The sequence below is a fragment of the Lepisosteus platostomus genome, chromosome 11 (genome assembly GCF_059453375.1).
Source record: "Lepisosteus platostomus isolate fLepPlt1 chromosome 11, fLepPlt1.hap1, whole genome shotgun sequence".
Taxonomy (NCBI): domain Eukaryota; kingdom Metazoa; phylum Chordata; class Actinopteri; order Semionotiformes; family Lepisosteidae; genus Lepisosteus; species Lepisosteus platostomus.
In genome coordinates, this window is record NC_142621.1 from 31,367,607 (window position 1) to 31,388,296 (window position 20,690).

At 41.3% G+C, this 20,690-nt stretch overlaps 2 protein-coding genes across 5 annotated transcripts in view; one reads left to right on the top strand and one right to left on the bottom strand.

Annotated features, from left to right (window-relative positions):
- The window catches only part of patj (PATJ crumbs cell polarity complex component), a 223,598-nt gene extending 217,342 nt beyond the window's left edge, over nucleotides 1-6,256 (top strand). For all 4 annotated transcript variants that reach the window (XM_088599125.1, XM_088599129.1, XM_088599126.1 and 1 more), the window contains 3 exons: nucleotides 2,552-2,655; nucleotides 3,416-3,539; nucleotides 5,776-6,256. In XM_088599125.1, the coding sequence (XP_088455251.1) occupies nucleotides 2,552-2,655; nucleotides 3,416-3,539; nucleotides 5,776-5,922 (375 nt within the window). In that variant the 3' untranslated portion in view covers nucleotides 5,923-6,256. The remainder of the gene's footprint in view (nucleotides 1-2,551; nucleotides 2,656-3,415; nucleotides 3,540-5,775) is intronic.
- Nucleotides 6,257-13,416: 7,160 nt separating this feature from the next.
- pdzk1ip1 (PDZK1 interacting protein 1) lies at nucleotides 13,417-19,257 on the bottom strand. The gene is made up of 4 exons (XM_088599132.1): nucleotides 19,043-19,257; nucleotides 16,619-16,733; nucleotides 16,058-16,144; nucleotides 13,417-15,250 (listed from the first exon to the last, which is right to left on the bottom strand). Exons 1-4 carry the CDS (start codon nucleotides 19,107-19,109, stop codon nucleotides 15,178-15,180), a joined length of 342 nt encoding a protein of 113 aa, XP_088455258.1. The 5' UTR covers nucleotides 19,110-19,257; the 3' UTR covers nucleotides 13,417-15,177.
- Nucleotides 19,258-20,690: the final 1,433 nt, after the last annotated feature.

Genomic DNA, 20,690 nt, shown 5'->3' on the forward strand with positions numbered 1-20,690 from the left:
TTATCCAACAAAAATTTTAAGCATTTTCATGGATATATATGATTCATAAATAAATTTCAGTCTTCAGGCAGCAAAAGTTATATGAAGGTTTCCAGTTCAAACTCTAGCTCTGGCACTTTCTTTGTCACTTTGAGTGAATTACTGACCTTTCTTCTGCTCCATCCCCTGGAAGAGATGTACAGTAAGCTGAAGATCTTTTGTCAATGACTGTGCAACACAAGGTGCTTGTCCAGTGCTCATCTCGTGTCCTCTGGAAGTCAGCATGGCTACAAAGGTCTGCTAGAGCCATGCTTTAATGCCCAAACTTTCAGCTCATGGTCCCTCATGATGGTACAATGTTAACATGCTCCAGCAGTAGTCCTTCAAAAATAACATTTACTTTTTAAGAAGCAGGCAGTTGTAACTTGTACCGATCCCATGATGCTTAAACCAATTCAGAAGCTACAGAAATGCACGGTGTGGAAAATGGAGACTACTTCTTTTACCATTGGACATGGTAAAAGAATGTCCTAAGATGTGTGTTTGCTGAGTTTCTCCAGGTCTTTTGCCATCAATTATTCTGGTTTTGGATGGTTGTTAGGCGGCACTTCTGTATGTGAATAAACCCAGTGACTCTTGGAACTCTCTTTCCTGAAAGTGTTATTCCTACATGACCAAGTGTCAGTTTTGCACAGGCATTGATACTATACTGGGTGATTGAGGCTCTCTCTCTTTTTGTAACTTAGACTGAAAATCTCTTCAAAAATCTTTCTTGCCCGCTTTTTTGTGAATTTCATTTTTATACTTCCAATTAAATGGGACACTTCTAAAAGTTAGTGCTGTTTTATTTGAGCAATTTCAAACCCTAGGAATGTTTGTTATGCTGTGGTGGAAGGCATGTTTCTGGGAGGAGGGGGGGAGGGAATTTGAATCTGTTTTAAAGAAGAGCAATACACATAATCTAGGTAACCCCTAAGACCAGAGGGGAGGTCTTATGTCTAGGGACTTCAACAAGTATTAATGCTTGAAGGAAGAGGTACGACTTTGAATACCTTCTTTAATTCATCGCACAAACAAGCATTCCTCCAGCCCCCATGTGTATAGCCACACACACAGTCTCCTTTCCGCCACCTCTCCTGAATCCCAGTGACGACTGATGTGTGCCTGTGGAGATACAGCCTAGTTGGTTGGTGCTGTGTCACTGGGTAATGCTGTACTCTGGTATTATCAGCTCTGTGCAGCTGGATGACTGCTCAGTGGGCCCAGCATGATAATTTCAGGCCTTTATGCAAATTGCCCATTATCAGCCAGTCTCCAGGAGGAACTTATAGGGCTTTTAAAAATGGGAGCTGCCTGTGAGCTACTGATTAGAGAGCCCAGGGGGGCAATTACTGTCCGTCTCCCCCTACACACACAGACACACGCATAATACTGTACTGTACAAACACAGCCCTCTCCATCTCTCTCCCTCTCTCAACTCTGCAGCTCCTAAACACTTTTTTTCCGTTTTTTAGAGCCGTTTGTTCAGCAGGTGTGTTACAGAGATAAGGAAAAGAACTAGTCGGATGCGTTTGACTGGCTTGTTTACAAACCAGCTACCAATTCATTAATAGGGCTTTGTTTGTTGTTGTGTTTTTGATGGTCTCGGTTAATTATATATGCTGATGAGCTTCGCCGTGCAAAGTGTGCACTCGCGCGGTTGGCAACGAGTTCCATCAAAGCAAAAATAGCAACAGACCGGCTACAGAGTAAAGACAGACAAAATGAAATTTAAATTGGTCGATTCTGGAAGTTTTCAAGGATCTGAGGCAGTTTGCGGCCGGATGAAAGGGTCCTACTTTAAGAAATTGATTTCAGACTTCCTCTACCATCTTCAAAAATGTGTCTCCTCTGCAGATGCCCTCTTAATTCCCAGAGGTTGGAATAAAAATACAAAGAATATTCACCTGGATTTTGGTTGCTCTGTTGTGGGTCAGTGGATTCCGGTGTATTTGCAGAGCTGGAACGAAGTCCTCAGTAACGGGCACTCTACTACCTTGCCCATTAATACGTCATAAATTCATGTACACCTTTTGTTACTGTAAGACTTCTAATTCCATCGTCAACAGTTCTTTGAATTTCCTGACACATATTCTTCCAGCAAAAATTCCGGTCTCTCACTTGACAGTGCAGGCCACAGCAGAAGAGGTACCAATCAGAAGGTAGCCATTTAATTCAGACTTAAAGTGAGTAATTGTGCCCAAGAGTACATTCTGGGTATACAGATCTCAACACCATGTCTCCTTAGATAACAGTTTGTTCAGGGCGTTCTCTGCAAGAAACATCAAGCTTTTCACCCCAGGACTGGAGGGGTGTAAAATCCCGCACTCTTTCACAGTGCTCAGCCTTGTTTCACCGATATTTCCAGTCATATTTCTATTTCTAATAATAATAACTAGGCTGCGCGTTAGGAGTTGCTCTCATCTGGTTGGGGAGCCCCTCTGTGCCAGTGCCGGCCTCCTGCTTCCTGCAGGGGAGTGATGTGGTTCCCACTGTCTCGCGGGGCTCACTGCCTGTGTCTGTGTGCTCGCAGGTGGTGGCCGACACCAACATCAGTGCCATAGCCAGCCAGCTGGAGAGCATGTCCGCCAGCTCGGCCCTGACCAGCGCCTCCGAAGTCCCGAGCGAGGAGCCAGAGTGAGTGCCAGGCCTGCCCGTGGCTGCCAGCGCTCGGAAGAGGAAAACATGCAGGGATCTGGCATGCGATTGAGTGGGAGATCGCTGTCCAAATGACTTCATTTGTGACCTAGTTTCTTTGGATTGGTTCACAAATATTAATTGCCAAACTGTTAGGTGCATGAAGATATCACTTTAAAGCTTGTTTAGTCATCCCCTAGTTCCCAACTAAACATTCAGGAATAAGCAAAGAAACAACTGAGAGAATTTTAACTAAATTTGCATTAAAGGGGGCTGTTTAAACAGGCAGGAGCCAGTAATGAAAAAGGTGAAGGAGTGTAATGTGGTCAGGATGTGGACAGGTATAATGATTTTTTTTTTCTGAACAACACTATCTACACTTTCAGCTATTTACCAGTGATATTGATCTCACTCACTAGCTATATCTGCTACTTTATTCCCTGAATGGGTGGTGGATTAAAAGACCAGGTGTCACAATAGTTGGTGATGACACTTTTTTAGAAGTTCTTTTTTCCTGGAGATGTAAGCTATATGCACGTAGCACTAAACCGTTTTTAAAGACTTTTGAAATTAGCGGTAATGTTTGCAGTCGAGTCGAGTCCTTGTTGTTGATTTGTGTTCCAGGCCCAAGGCAGGGTGACGTGTCTTGCGGAGCTGACAAGTGCTCTGAGAAGGAGCTACTGTACATAGAAATAAAGTAGAATGACTGTTTGATTGGTTGGGTGACTGGCTCTGTTCTCTGTTCTGCTCCCCCTGCCAGACCTCCTCAGCCTAAAACCATCACTCTGGAGAAGGGGTCAGAGGGCCTGGGCTTCAGCATCGTGGGGGGGTACGGGAGCCCCCATGGAGACCTGCCCATTTACGTCAAGACTGTATTCAGCAAGGTGAGTCTCTTGATTCCTCGGGACATGGGGTGTCCCTGCTCATACACCAGTTTCCCTGCTCACACACTGGGGTGTCCCTGCACATACACTGGGGTCTCCCTGCTCACACACTGGGGTGTCCCTGCTCACACACTGGGGTCTCCCTACTCACACACTGGGGTCTACCTGCTCACACACTGGGGTCTACCTGCTCACACACTGGGGTGTCCCTGCTCACACACTGGGGTGTCCCTGCTCACACACCAGGGTGTCCCTGCTCACACACCAGGGTGTCCCTGCACACGCACTGGTGTCTCCTTGCTCACGCACTGGGGTGTTCCTGCTCACACACTGGGGTGTGGTGATACCTGAACCAAACTGGAGTTCTGGGACTAGGGTGAGCTCAACAGGTCCTGTAGTCTCTGTGGTGCAGTGGTTAGCATTGCTACTTCACAGCAATTCCAGAGCTGGTGTGCTAGGTGCATGGACATAGAATGTTCTCCCCACGTTCAAGTGGGTTTCCTCTCATTAATCTGGTTCCTCCCACAGTTCTGGTTCTGGTAGGTTAATTGGCTTCTTGGAAGATAGGCCTTGGTGTGTTTGCCTGTGTTTGTGTCTGTGTGTACCCTGCGATTGACTGGCGTTCCATCCAGGGTGTATCCTGCCTTGCGCCTGTTGCTTGCCGGGATCAGGTCCTGTTCCCCTATGACCTTAAATTGGATGCAGGACATAAAAAATGGATGGATGGATATTTAGTAAATGAAAAGCCCTGTGTGACCTATAAAACCTGTGAGGAACAATATGGAGCTTCTCCTGGCCTCGTTGGCACTGTGTCTGTCAAAAACAACACATATATTGCAGTTCACAGGTGCTTTGCTTTATTTTCCTAATAACTGTAGATTATGGGTTTTTCATCTTGTTGAATCTTGCTGAATCCAGTACAAGCCTTAGATTGACTACAAAGACCCTGGGGGTCTCGATTTTTACTCCACAGGTTGTTGGATCTCTCTGTTTTATCCTGATTTTCAGTCTAGTAAGCACTCTTGACCTTCAAGTAATTCAAGTTTTTTGGTTGCAGTGCTGTTATAGTTTTTTAAAGCCTTCCATACAGCTGTTGTTGTTTTTTAATACAATATGTCTTAGAAAAAAATAGAAGCCACCTTTTTCATGTTACGTCTAATTGCTGCTTGTTTTTTTATCCGAAATACCCTGTCCTCTGCAACAGACTAGCATCCCTTCCAGGGTACCTTGCTTGCTTGCCAGGATAGACTTTGGCTCCCCCGTAATTCTGTACTGGATAAAAGCAGCTAGAAAATCAGTGGATTGATGGAATATCCCATTATGGTTCATGTTACATTTTTACTTGTTATATTTCCGTGGGTGTAAGAAGAGGAGAGGCCGGGAGCTACTGTAATCAACTAGTGGAGTTTTGTTCTTGGCCACCAGGGGGCAGTAAGGGCTTTTGAGCAATGGTGAAGCGTCACATTTCATCCGTGACTGACCAGATCTATCCACGTTAATGAAATTCCCTCAGGGTTTGTAATAGTTTAAGAATAATTGTAGAATTTCAAAGCAAAATCTCTGAATTCAACAAGTGTGTTTCCCACAAACGGTTGAAACGGCAGTAGTTTGTTCTTCATGACTTTTGAGTCAAGTTCTGGATGGTAATGTTTAATGCTTCTTTAAAGACTCATTCTAGTTCAGAACTGATCTGGATGCTTTGATAGAACCACTTAATACACCTGTATGGACAGATGATGAGCACTGATGACTAATTATTGCCAGTGGCTTTTCTAATGTTCTTATGAAACTGTATTGAAACATATCCCTTTTCTGCTCCTTTTCTACACAAGTAAACCATAACATCTGTCTCCCACAGTAAATGAAACTAAATTTTAATTGTGTTTGAGAGACAGATGCATCCTACTGTTGAAATTGAAAAGGAAATGTTTGACAGAGCAAATTATTAGAGTGGGAGAGTGTTGTCTAATCATCTAGTTTGCTCATATTCACCCCGTGAAAACCCATTACCTGCTTTTATCGGGAAAGTCTACATTTTTAATAAACACCGAACGTTTAGCCAGATATTATTATCTTCTGTCATTAAGGTAGCTGGAAGCAGCATTGTTTTGTGACCTCACAGTAACTGGAGCCATTTCAGTGCGACCAGCCTATGAGTCTCAGAAACAGTTGGCCTTGTTGAGTGGAGTGATGGCACGCCCAAGCTCACATTTCCCTGTCCCAATCTGTGCTCCAGGGGGCAGCAGCTGACGATGGCCGGCTGAAACGCGGGGACCAGATCTTGCTGGTGAATGGAGAGAGCCTGGACGGGGTCACACACGAGCAGGCTGTGGCCATCCTGAAGCGCCAGAGAGGGGCGGTCACCCTCGCCATCCTGTCCTGACCCCACCCCCAGGTGCAATGCCAGGGCAGGTCAGAGGGAGTTTGCCTTAATCGGAAGGGAATTGGAAGAGTCCTGAGGGGATCTTCGTTTGTGTGCCGCTTTCTCAGAGAGGCCTAAGGAACCCGGAAGTTGCCCGCAGCAGTTCTGAGCGTAGGAGTCTTGGCCCGACCCTCAAGGTCCGCAAATTCAGAAAACACCACCTCCAAAGTACTGTTGGAAATGTGTTTCAGTAACGTTACACCATAGAGTGGTGATTAAAATTGCAAATTGATATTTTAATTGCACAAGACATAGAACATTACAATAAAATGTTTTTGAAGGAAGTGTCCATGGATATCTACTGGCCATTTTTCTTTTTGTCACTGCAAAAGAAAAACTGAAGGACCTTTAGAGTCCCAAATGTTCTCACTAGAATGTGAGATTGGGTGCCTCTTTTCACTCATTTAAGTGAGCTGTTAAAACATGGGATCATCCCACATGTTTGTGCCGAGATCACATGTTTCTTCTTTCTGCTGTTACAGAATGTGGACTTTTAACTAAGAGAGGTGTTGTGTACTGTATGACGCATATAAAACCCATAGAACACATTAGCATCAGTTCAAAACATTAAATTGATTTGTTACTACACGGAGTAGCATATGCATAACCAGTTATAAAAAAATAAACTTCCACTTTTAGGAGTCACCTGTAAGCTATGTGTTAATTTTTTGTGAATTACATACAGTACTACCATGTGCTTATTAGTCTTAATCGCTAATAATAAATAAACCTAGGCTGTTCCAGTAGAAAAGTAATAAGAGGTGTTTTACAGGTTACAAGTTAAAATAATGTTTTAAATAAATAGGGTATAAATCACGTTTGACACTTGAAAATTATATGCAAAAAGACCTTATAACCACCTATCCCAGCCTGATTAAAACGCAGCTCTATTGCTTTCTGTGCTGTGAGCCTATAAAGTGTTTCAGGTAGAAATTTGTGTTGACTGATGGTTGTCTAACCTTCCAGTGACCCTTAGATGATGACATTTCGACCAGTGAAACAGGACACAGCGAGGGTCTCTGGTCAGTAGACCAGTGGGCAGGGTGTGAGCCATTGAAGAGCGTCAGTCATTTCTGCAGGGTTAGCAGGCTAGAGGTGACGAGAGTAAAGCCTGTAAAGTTTTTCCTTCAGGGATTTCATGCAGAGATATATGGTCATCAGTACTTCTGTAACCCCTCCTCCCCCTTCACTCTTTGTTCATTATTATTAAAATAGCCAAAATGTAACAACCGTAACCTTTCCTGAAACTCGAATCAGAACAGAGCAGTTGTAGTGTTGCAGCATCAGGTCTAAATTTTTTTTTGTAGCTTGCTTTTCTTAGTTTATATTTAGTCCTAAGTCTTCAATGGTGCGTAGAAGTGTCATTTTGTTTTTCGCTACAATTCTCTTCTAAACACAAAAAAGTGTATCCAGTAGGCACGTAACACAGAGCCACGCACACCAATCAAGAAATTGCTTTACAGAAACACTGGATCAGAGGACACTGATCCTGATTGGAAGAGGGGCTTGTAGCAGTTCTCTGCCATGCTTCAATGAAACTCAATGTAATTGAAATGATTCCTGGGAGTTTCATTAGAGCTAGCAAGGTCTTTTAAATGCAGGAAAGTGAGAGCAATTTGGTTAATTGCAATCTCAATTAATTGCTACCTTGATGCACGTTTGCTGTGAAAAGCACCTCAATTTCTCCTTGCCTTATTTCCTTGGAATCAGCCAGTGTGAAGCGTCCATTGTAGACGGTCTCAGAAATAGGAGCTACCCTGGAGTTTAAGAATGCTGACTAATCCAGCGGTCACTTTAAGACAGGAGCTACAACCACTCTGCAAACTGTGGGTGATCACTCTGATTCCAGCAGGTGGTTAAACTACAGAGGCCATCCCCATTCTGGTTTGAATGGGTTCAGTCCACCCTGTCTCTTAGTGGCACTTCCATTAGTGATAGGGAGGAGCTACTTTGGGCAGGTGTCTAATCTTTTTATGGAAAATATCCCACTTGCCTTTTTAAAACTCATGTTTGTTCTTAAAAAATATTTCCAATAGGATATCGATGCCCTTGTAAATAGTTAAATTATTATATTTTCTGTTTTATCCGCCTTCATTTTTGTCTATTTGTTAACTGTGGTTGTTGTGAGCAGTGAGGGCTGGTGTCCCAGACTAGCTGCTGTCTCTAGCATTGAATTCTGGAACTGGACTGAATGCAGGAAATCTGCCATTTCCTGTCTGATGTGTGCCTGTACACAAACATGATTTAAACAAGTTCCCATCCATGTCTCAACATCATTTCTTGAAGACCTAAGAGTTTTAACAGGAACACATCAAGTCAGCAAAGCGTTTATGAATATTAAAACTGAAGCTGTGACCTTTGCAAACGCTTTGCCCATGCCTGTCGGCCCAATCATGTTGTTTCTCCTGGATGTTGCCAGTTCAAGACCAGGCTGTGCCACAGGTAGGGCCCAGTTCTACCTGCCGTCACAAGGGGCAGTGTAATAATGGCAGCAGAAGGACAGAACCTCCCTCTAAAATACTGCAGTAAGGGTGAGTGGTAGGGCACAGTTCAACAGAGACTGTTTCAGGTGTAATGTCTGTGTCTCCTGAGCTGGCATCTGGGAAACATGCCCAGAATAAGGGAGCAGTATAGATTTTCTTCAACGTCCACATGTGAAAACTACACATTCTATAGAGCTTTTGTACTGTTTAATTGATCTTGGTTTTCTAATATCCATTCTCTGAAGCAAACCTGTTTCTGTTGTTAGCATTGCAACTTTTTATTGTTTTTCTTCCCCATGTAACTGAAGTTCCTACTAAGCTGCCCAGCAATAATACACACAGCATGCAAAAAATTGTCAGTTCATGTTCAAAGACTTTTCATCATTAGCAGTCCTAGGTTTTACCATTTTGCAAAAAATCATGTTGGTAAAAACGTAACACTTAATTGCGTTGATTCTTTCTAACGCACACAATCACTTTACTCTGTTAGCTAAGTGATTACTATGTTTTTTTTTCAAACTGCTTTAAAAAGAATAAGGTTGTTGTATCTATGTCTGTTATTCTCCTTGTAAATCCATTAATAACAGTTATTATGTGCCAAAAAAAAAATCAATCATCTTTAGGATTTTTTCAGGAGGTCCCTAATTTCACACTTCAGTGGATGTCTGCAGAATACAAGTTGAATTGCAGCTTCATTTTGACTATGTCAAGCCAAGGAAATTATTTTTTGGAAACATAAAATCTTAGTGTTTCAATGCAGAGCACAACTTTGTTTTTTTAGAGTCAGAAAATGGTCCTGGCATTTTTCAAAAGCCTCCCACGGGTTGTTTTTTTTAGCGTATGATTGTAGAAAATGTGAAAATGAGAAAGGCCCCAAGGAACATTTCAGTGCCATTTCAGCGTTCTGGTGGTCAGGTTAGCATTGTCTGTTTCTCTGCAAACCGTGAGCTGTAATCCTCCTGTTTCAGACCTGGCATTGTAAAACTAAATCACCTTCAAGTAACTGCAGTCGGTTAGTAACGAAATATGTCTGACCAGCAAAAACTCCTTTTCTTGTCGGCAATAGAGATGTAGCAAACAGACTTTATATTCAATTCCGAGTTCTGAGGAAAATCATTGTGTGTATCTCCGAGCTGTGTCAAACACAATGCTTCCAAGCTGTAATAATGAAATGGGTCTCCGCACCCCTTGCTAACTGTGTCAGTGTTTCATTTTTTGTCCTCTTATTTCCGATGTTTTTGTGAGCGTCACTGTCGCTGTGGGAGTTCTGGGATTTCCATGGTGGTGTCTTAGATGTTCATTCTAATTGTTTCTACTGTATGTCAGTGAATAAAGGAGTAGCTGGACCGGTGCTGGTGGCCTTTTGTTTGGTGTACCCAAACAAACATGTGTTGAGATACACCTTCGGGAGACAAGGTGGTGACTGCCAGTCTTCTGTGGTACGAAGGAAACAAAGCTTGTATGTGTCACTAATCGATGTGTAGTGTTTTTTTGAAATCCAAAGAAATTATCACAAATCAGTTAATAAAGCTGAAATGAAATTGCAGAAAGCTGTGTGGAGCCTGAATAAGATGAATCCCTGAGAGCAAGATTATGAGCTATAAGGTCTGTGAGTCAAAACACTGTGCTTCAGTGCTACTCTTCTCTTGTTTTTGGAATATCCTCCTCTGTTTTATAGTCTAGAAACAATTAATTTCTAACATGAGACCTTTAGAAAGGTAACAAACCATGCCTCCTAAAGAAGAAATGAACTATGCCATAGACCGAATACAGGCTCATGTTAAAGCCTTTTTGTAGAGGTATAGGGACCTTGACAATGATGGACTCCTTGAACACACTCCCTCCTTAGCACACATGTTGAAGCCATGAGTCCGTACCAGAAGGGCAGAGGAGCTGACGAGGTGAGTCTACTGTGGTGATGGGCATTCAGTTGAGGAACGGACCAGATTTGGGATCTGCAGCTCTTGAACTCATGAGAGCGGGTCTTCGGGTTGTTCAAAGCAAAAAAGATGATCCTACCATTAAAATAAATAAGGCCATTAATCCTGTCTTGCCCCATGCTTTAAGACATCAGCTTCAACCACATGACCGGGAGCTGATTCCAGAATCCGCGAAGGAGTTGCCAGATGAAGTTGCCTCTGGTTTCTGTTTTGAATGTTCTGAACATACGTTCCATTGTGTCACTGGATCCCTCTGTTGCTGCTGACCTTGATGACTGCCTGAATCATGTGCAATAAACAAATTATATTAATTTGACCTGTGGTAACAAAGTCTATAACATCTATAACTAATCAAGACCTAAACTGAGAGCCTGGGAGCAACCAGTATAATCTGAGGTGCTCGCTTAACATCAGGTGAACGTGCAGGCAGGTAAGGCAAAGCATTTCAATTTTCACGGCTAGAGCATTGTAGGTTTCTGGGTCTTGTAAACCTCTGAGACACATTGTTTTGTGTATAGTGTAACGTGTAATGTTGTATGTTGCATAACATTTAGTGTTGTTCAGTTTGTGTTTTAAATTATTAATAAGTAATTGTTTTTTGTGTATCAAACTGTAACACTAATTTTATGACTCGTTTGCTAGGGCTGTGCCATAGAATGAAGCACTCACTTGCCTCAAATTACACCTACCACTCATGCCGTTGTCTCCCTAATTTTGTGACAAGCATTATCCATTCTGCTTCAGTGGGGTGGGATACATACAGTGCCCCCAAAATAAGCCTAAATTACTTCATTTGGAAAGGATAGGTTTGACATTTAGGTTCTTATCTGACCTAATTGCTAAGATATGAGATTGACAGGTGACAGACAAAGAAGAACACAACAAGCACAATTGTGCTATGGGAGCAGACTAGGACTGAATGGACAAACAGATGGTGGCACGCCATCAGTGTTGTGAGACAGGATGCTCAGCGTACATGCACCTGTGATAGCTAACAAGGTGAGTTTGCCGTGGTTAAACAAATTTCAGTAAAATGCCAATATATGCGATACGTTTCCTCCGTGACGTGGTCTTCTGAAAATGTCAAGGCATGGTTTCTGTGTTTTTTAGCCATCATTCTTAATGATTGTCCAGGTGAACCCATTATTATCATTGACCATTTAATTGAATGCTATTGTTGATTTAATGTAAAAGAAAATAACACTTTACATACGATGCAATAATCTCAAAGCCAAACAAGCCCTCATTGGTGGATAAGGCTAACCATAGTAACTCCACTACAGTTCAGATCTATAATGTGCTAGATCTGCAGAGCAGGATAAATCTACTCGAAGGTACAAATGCAGTTTTGCCCATTCTGCAGGGGAGTGACGATGTGATTCCCTTAAAAGACTGCTGTAGTGAGAATAACAGAATGTAATGCAAGCCAATACACATGGACTTTGTATTTTTTTATCATTCTTGAGTGGTAACCATGGCAGAGAAACACAATCAGTAACACGAATGGTGTAAATATATAGGATCATTCTAAGCTCAACTAGAAACAGGACGTGTAGGGATGCAAAATTCTCGAGTGGACCTTTGACCTACACCTGTGTTTTGCTTGCTTTATCCACTTGTGACGTTTTTGTTTCCAGCATTTTAGTGTGCTCTACAGACTTCCTGACAAATGTTGAATCCAAAGAGGCTCAGTGAGCTCTCTTGTTTTGATTTGGAATGGGAATTTAAAGAATTTTATCTGGGGGGGGTGGAACATGTCAGGTATTTCAAGACCTGGACAGTTAATTTCTTGGGTGTCATCAAACTTCATTTCCAGTTAGCAATCTTCATTTTTTTGGTGGTCCAGAAGATTAATAAAAGGGCTTGGTTGCCAAGATCCCAGTGGAAGCCCTGGCTCTGACATCCACTTGCTTTTTAAAACTCAATGGCTTACTGATTCTCCCTGTGCTCTTTGATGAGACACAAACCAAGTCCCAAGGTGACACAGCAACAGCTTTTGTTCCTCCATATTTCACTCGTTTGTCTTTCTGATTTCTGGAGCATTATTACCTCTGCATGACCCATTATCCTCAAGGCTGTGGTCATCTCTCTTCCTCATAGCTTCCTCTTTTATCTTGTTCCTCCCAATTCCTTCCAAGCCTAGACCTAATTCCACCCCTGGAGACACCTTGCTCCAGCTGGTTTTCATCACTCTTATGAACTGATTGATTAATTGATTGAGTTACAAATTGCTTGATTGGGACTTTTTCAAGATTTTAATCTACCCCACAGTTGGGGGGTTGTAAATTACCTCTAAAAATGCCTTAGTTAAAAGGCATCCTCCAACATCTTCAACAGAAAGAAACAAAGAGCTCAGATTAATCCTATTATTAAGTCAATTAAAGGCTTAATTACATAACTGCAAGCCCAGCTGGACCAAAACCAACAGGAAAGCGGAACCAGCTTCCATGGTGGTGAAATGTGGCGATAGGGCGCCGGTGAGAGATTTACTTATATAATTAACCACTAGTCAGCAAGGTTGGTTTTACGTGCGTGGCTTAATTGACATTTTGGAAAGGAAACCAGAATTTCCAGCACTTCAAGTTCTCCTGCAAACTTCATAATACAGGCACTGACCTTCCAAAAAAACAGAATGAGTGCAAAGTAAGGAGAAAACGTGAGAAAAGGCTCAGTGCTCATTCCTGGTCGAGGATGCACAAAAGACCAAAACTATTCACTGCAGAGACATTCTGCTTTGAGTAGAAAAAAAACCCACAAATATAAAAGCTAGAAAAAGCAGATGGTAAATACAGATGTTATTTGACTGTCCATTTAATTACAAATTTTGAAACTGTTCTCTCCTGCCTGTGTCTTATTAATAGTTAAGAGTTTTAAGATTTTTTACTTTACTCCTGCACTAGCATCCCTGCAGTAGTTACCTGTTACAAGGATAGTGCTGACCTGAGGTCTATGGAATAAACAACTTAGGCATGAGTTCATCATAAAGTGATTTGATGGAGGAAGGGGAGACATACAATAATTTAACACAAGAGTTAGCCAGCCAATACTTTAATCATCTACTGGAAAGCAATGTGCATAATCCACAAGATTAGATATGTATTGGAATCAGCAGTCTCTCTAAGAGGGTGGGTTTGCTGTTTTCAACCAATCTGTTATTGTGAAGTGCTTTGCTCTGGCAAGCAGGAAAAGTGCTCTGAAATCTTTTAACAGCTTGTAACTGTGGGTCGTGTTCTTGGTTTAATGTTCTGGGTTTTATTCATTAACAAAATCATTAACAAATCATTTACAAAAAACCTCTGAAGCACAAAGAAAATTGCACACTAGATTTTGTTACTTCTTGCTGTTCCAAGACAGAAAAGTGCAATAAAACATCCTACTCATCACTAATGTTTTACAATTTAACTGTCATCATTACAAAAGATTAAATATTAACTGGTAAATAAGCATATTTTTGTAGACTTCTAGAATAATCCAACTACATCTGTTTATGCAGATATTTTTATTGTCACTCTATAATCATTAAAGAATAACAAGAAGCCTGCATTATAACATTGTCCTAATAGTACCTTACAATGTGTCCCTCTAAATATGTAATTATACAAACCACCTGGGACCTGTATGGTTAAATATCTGTTAGGTTGATCAGTGACAGCATCGACAGATTAGGTTGGGGTTTTGGTCTCTGGTTTCTTTCACAAAGGATCATGTAAATCATTTGTTTTTCACAAGATTAAGAGCAGAAAAATATTTTGGAACACACAAGCCTTCACATATTAATGTGTAGTTAAGAAAGAGTTGAGCAGTAAAGAAGAAACACATAGCTGCTAAACTGTAAACTGTATTTTCACGTATTCTTTGCATAGAGACAGTATTGTAACAATAAGAGGTTAACCTATGATTCTTCCTCCAGATTTTCCCCCAATCTCTTGATGCCAAGTGACTGATCTGCTGCACTGTCCTTGATTTGCTACACATGTGGTAAGAGAAAAATATAAGAGCATCTAACAAAATCAGTCACCGCTTACAGAACTTTGTGACCTTATGTTTCCACTGAGAAAAAGTCATGTAAAAGCTGCTGCTGGCTGCTGTAAACCTCTTAAGTGTTACACCTCAGCAATCACTTTAAAGCAAATTTGATTATATTGTTGCAGTGGATGAAACCTTGACTGTCAGAACTATAGACATTGCAGCTGTGACATGAATTCTGCAGCCCCTTTCGTTTTATGCTCTTCAATGTAAGCAAAGTGTAAAGCCCAACTACGGACCATGCATCTGGATAATTAATGTCAGCAACCCGGAATTTCTATGAGGGCTCTGAATGCTGAAGTAGTCTAATCCATCCATGTTCTTGACTGAGCACTCACACACGCTCGGGCCTGATGTCACTTGTCGACTCCTTCACATCAGAAACATCAGAACGGTTGTAAAACAAGAGGAGGCCCACCTGCCCCAGTTGGGTAATTCGCAACAAACTGTTATTTCCTGGACGGGAATTCAGCATCACTCCCATGCTCCTATTTGTTCCTCTCGCCTGACGTGTCTGTCCGTTCAAATCGACGCTGCTTGCCGCCGCTTGGCGCGCCAGGAGTCTTCTGAATCTGCACAGGTCTGGAGGGAGCGACAGCCGGGCGAGTGTCTTTCGTGAGGGGGGCCGATGGCGGATTCTTAGCTGGGCTGGTGTGTTGGGGGATAGCTGGCCCCAGACCTGCCGGGGGCTCTGCGTGCAGGACAGCTGGGTGCAGAAGGCGAAGGGTGTGCAGTGAAGACAAGAAGATTGGACGCTCCTCCCAGGACTACATAGCCGTCACGGTGACTTCACCCGTCTGCATGGTGACATTCTCATAAGCGTTCTCGTGCTCAATGGATCTGCAACACAGACACGCTGTGGGGTTAAGGCACACACATCTGGACCTTGCCAATCACTTCCCCAGACACGTATTTAAGTATTTGGAGTTTTCTTTGCATGTGTTGCAGTGCTTATGTTTCCCATAAAGGTAGCTGTGGAGTTCTGTTCAAAAACACCTGTTCATATACCATTTCAAACGGGAATCTTGCATTCAGATTATTGGAGTTGTTAACTGACTGTGACTCAATGAAAAAAAACAAATTGGGACTAGTCATGTCATCCCTATTGTATTTATTTTGTGGTAAGTTATTAAATGAAATGAGGCAATGATTAGCATTACTTAAAAGGACAGTTTGCGATTGTCATTTCATCCTGACACATTCCAAGGGGTAAGGAAGGGCAGTGGTTTCTTAAGAGCTGCATTTGTAGAAATGAAAAAGTCAGATTTAAATCTCTCTGAATAGGGATCTCCCATTCCCCATTCTCCTAGAGTTGTTCCCAGCTCTCCAGAAGCATTTCTGCTCATATCAGCATCAAACCTGTGCATGAACCCAAGAAACGGGATACTGGTGAGTTTTTGTCTGATTGGTTTAGTCCTACAGTACATGTTTTCTAGTATAGTCTTTTTGCTGTGCATCTTAGCTCATTCTCATTCATTCTCATTCTGTGAGGGTTTCTGAAAGATGTTCACAAAATTATGGAGTGCATACAAAATCTACTGAGTTACTTTTCCTGTTAATAATTCAGTTCTAGCAGACAAATTGAAATCCCTTTTCCACAGTGTGATACTGTAGCTGATGCCGTGTCTGCAGAGAGAGTTGGATTACCTGACCGAGACCAGTCTGAGATCGTGGTTGGTGCCGTTGGTCATTGTGTACTCGTTGACCTTCGTCTGCTCCAAAGCACCTTCCTGGCTGTCAAGGAACACAGCCCTTTAGTCTTGTGCATTACTGAGTCAGGAGGACAAGACTGTCCTCATCAGATGCATTATTTCATTGCAGTGCTCTGTTAAAATACTAGTCTTAAGTAAAACGATGGAGGAAAGACAAATGACATTTGCATTCATTGTTTAATGTCCTTAACAAGTGAACATTTCAATTAATAATTCAATTTTTATGGACAATTTAACTTTCTGGAATTTTCACACTACTAAGAGAAATACCGCCAAATATCCTAAGTTCAGCACAAGAAAGACAAAGTATAATAGTTATCAAGATTTTTCTCAAATTATTGTTTTGACACGCGATTGGCATGTATTGTTATTGGGGCCTTTTGTAGACTTCAAATTAAGATTATAACGATGCAGGAATGCAGGAAGGTCCCTGAGACGGAATTAGAAGTTATTTGAAGCAGCACGTGAGCAGGGCAGTGGGATTGTGGGAGCTCACCCGGAGTCCTGACACCACACCTTGTTGACGATGAAGGAGATGAACACGAGCGACAGGAAAACTACCACAGCAATGATTCCTGTCAGCCACGGGGGCAGTGCTCTCTGCACCTTTTCTGAAATCCGAAAGACATAGGTTTTAGGTTTTATAATATGCAGACTTCCTGTCGATCTCTCTGACAAACCATTTCTCTTTAAGCATCCTCTCGGGGAGATCTGCAGCAAGTCACACATGGAATTTATAGCAACAAACCCCAACTAATTTTGACATAGTTAAAAAATTAATGAAAAATAAGATTGCCATGGTCATTCCTTTGTGTCTGGATGTAGTCTACTGTATTTACATATGTATGCATTCACCCTTCTACAAGGTATGCCTCAAGTCCCCATGTGTCTTTTTCACCAAGTCAAAAAAAAAAAGATGTATTGCAAAACTTATATATAGTGAATCATACCTGTTGAGAAATCTGCACAAAAGAAGATGCAAACAGGATGATTTATAAAAGTCCTTATTTTCTGAAACGTACTCTCCTTAATTTTTAAAGTAACTGATTTTGGAAAACATCCTTGGAAAATATGATTCTTCGAAATTCCACTGTGCTTTTCATCCCAAGGGAGGTGAAAATATTTGTGTAAAATATAGGAGGGGATATAGTTCATGAACAACTTCACCACAACTGAAGTGCAACATCCACCTTGATGAACCACAGTGGTTGTTATGCGCCAGCAGCCTCACTGCATAGCAGATCAGGTAAAGTGAAAAACTGCTTGACCGTTTGAATTAAGTGGGGACTAGGGAGTCTAGTGTGGAACTGAAAACACTGTTATGAGATTAACAGCTCTACTCTTGCTAACAGTCATGGGATCCTTAATAACCAACTCATCTCACCTGAGAGACAACACCTCTTTAGGCAGTGGTATGGAAATTCTGATGGAAGAGAACCGCCTACTAGTCCTCTAGTCCCACCTACAGAAGCAGCCTGGTTGTCCTGGACAGTTTTCCTTCCAGTACAAATCAGCTTAGCTTCTGAGCTCTGAGGAGATCAGGCTGCAAGCGGGCAACACTGTTGTTCCAGTGGAAGTATGGGTGAAGAAGAGTACAGATTTTACATACAACCAAAACAGGCACAGAATTTGTCCCCGTCATCTGATTCGGTTCAGCAACCAAGAAATTTCCAAAAAATAAAAACTTGTTCTGAACTGCGTACTTAAATTTGCAAAGTTATACATGTGACTGAAACTAAATTTTAACAAATTAATGGATAAAATTTCCAGCATCCATTCATAAAATAAGAAAAAAAATCCTCATTTAGGTCATCTCTTCCCTCAGAAAGGTTACAGAGGAGATCTTTCAGTCCAAGGTCATCTCTCTCCACCAGCTGGTTGATTCACGATCTCATCAAGATCCAGTTCGAGGCACCAACCACTCTAACACTTACCAATTAAGTTATCTTTTGTCCCGATGTCACAAAGTTGATGGCAGAGTTGTTCATTGTGTTGACATAGTACTAAATGTATTTTCAAGACCTGCTCCTTTCAGAACTAAAGACCTAGCTCCTTCATGCCTTTATCCAAGGGTACTGACATACCTTACAGACCAGGAATGAATCAAATATCGTTTCTTTTGAAAATTGTATTTTTTTTTAAGAACACATTATTCCAACAAAGAAATCTCAAGAAAATAAAAATTTGACATTCCTTTAGAATTGTTATCCTTAAGTTTGTTCTCAAGTTCTTCATACAAAGAAGACAACCACATCAAAGTGCATTAGCCCTTGGCCCTTTTTTAAATAATAATTCATTATCGAAAACTGTATTACATGAAACCACACAATTTTAATGTAGAAATGGCAATAGTATCATTATTCTGAACTCCTGTCACTAAACCACAATACACACTTTTTTAAAACATACAGTTTATGCACAGTTGATAGACAAGATCATTAAAGTTAATTAGCTTAAAATCCCAAAGCACAAAGAACAGTGATGGATTTTGGGCCATTTATCATTCTCTTGTTGTTATAGTTTGGTAGCACTTTACCACAGAAATCATTCCAGTTTTAAAAGATGACATGAAAACGATGTCTGAAAATGTCAATGCTATACGCAAATATGATTAAGTGATTTGGACCGTATTGTGATCATCAATACTAGATTTTAACAAGCCTAGTTAAACAGCAAGCAAATTCTGCAGATGAAAAGTGCAGTAAATTCCTACTGATATTAAATGCTGCCAGAAAATAGTTTTGTATAAATTTCACTGATAACACAACACATAAAGCACTCTGTTTAAAACTGTAATTATTGAAAAACAGTTGTGTGAACCTAGTCTCGAAAAGAGAGACGCATGGCTGATCGTGCCTTTGGTAGACTTATTCCACAGCTTTCTTCCACCCCATTAATCATATAATATGACACCTCTTACCTTGCTGAGCTGCTACTGGCCCTGAGATGTGTAGGATCCAGAGTAACATAAAAACTATTCTCTGCATGGTGATCTAAAACTAAAGCTAAAAACAGGTTTTCTTTTTTTCTTACAACAGAAAGAGAGTCTGAGCTGTGAGAATAAAGAGCAGAGCGAGCCTGACTCTGGCCCACGTCCTCTTGATAATGACTGACACTCTCTGCACCACTAAGAAACTGCTCAGTACTAACTGCTGGGTACTCAATCTCTGCCAGCAATTGGTCACCTATTAGAAGTTGTTTTGAAAGCCGACAAGGAACAGCAGTCTCTCAAATAAGTTTAGGACAGATCATATATTAGGACTAGACTGTAATTTCTTGAATTGTATTTAAGTAATGTATATTTCCCTTTTCTGAATTCAAAAGGACTGAATGGAGAAAAGAATAAAACCAGAAAATATTTCTATTGAAGGACAGATTACCAAACTGTAGTCATCAAGGACACAAATGAAAAAGAATATTTTTAACACTTTTTGAGGGTTATTTTGCCAGTTAAGGTCATTCTTTATTGAAATGTTTCAGAAATGTGTGATGATATTTTGCCCTTTCATAAAAAGGAAGCTCGATAAAGAGCTCTGCCTAACTCTGTTCCCATCCGAGAAATCAGATTGTAGTTCCTGTATAGTAATTGCACACACAATCCAGGTCAGAACAGTGTGGAGTTTGTTTTATATAGCTGAGTATTGCAGACAAACAAACCCGGAAACATAAATTGAATATGTACTGAGAAACACAGTGAAAAATGAAAACGCTGGCTGGAAGGCGAGGCTTTTAAGTAAATATTTGTCTGATGCTATGGCACAGGAGCCGGAAGTGAAAAATGAGTAGATTGCTCAGACAGCAAAGACGGGGCATCTACAAACAAACTCAGCTCCTCTTGGCTCTTTGTTTATTAGGTAGGGATTCAAATAACTCTGCCACATCTGTGAAAGATGGAGACCATTGATTACCTGTATATTGAAGTGCAGGGAAAGTGTTCATACAACCAGATTTGTATTGGAAGGACCCAGTTAAAACAAAAACCAGCAGTTAACCACCCATGTACAGAACTGACAGTTGTCCTCGACAAAGGAACAGGTAAGGGGTTTTTCCCATGCTGAAAAGAAAGGAAACAAAACGTTTTGTTTGTCACCGCCACAGTTGAAACATTGTGTTTCCTTTCTTTTCTTTTCAGCCAGGAATAAACCCGTTACCTGTTCCTTTGCAGCCTACACATGCTGACACAGCTCCCTACTTGAACTACGTTGCCCTCTACACTCCACTATATGCCTGCTTCTGTCACACCTTTCCATGTCTTTGAATAGCCCTTAACTGGTATACTGGTTTGGCTTACTGGATCTTATGTTAGGGTTGAAATAGTTTTAAAAGGCTCCTTTCCCTTTTTTACTCCTTCTGGATATTGTGTAACATCTATTCTCGCCCCTTCCATCCTGACCTCAGGCTTCAAAGTTGATAAAGGTGCACTTGAGGAGTACCTCAAGTGGAGGACTTCCATTTAATTGACTTTAATTTCAAGTTTTTTTTCCTTGAAGATGTACGGCTGCTTGCACTAGCAGTGACACTAGCTATTTACCAGATAATTACAGGCTCCATTTGAAAGAGGGAGGTTA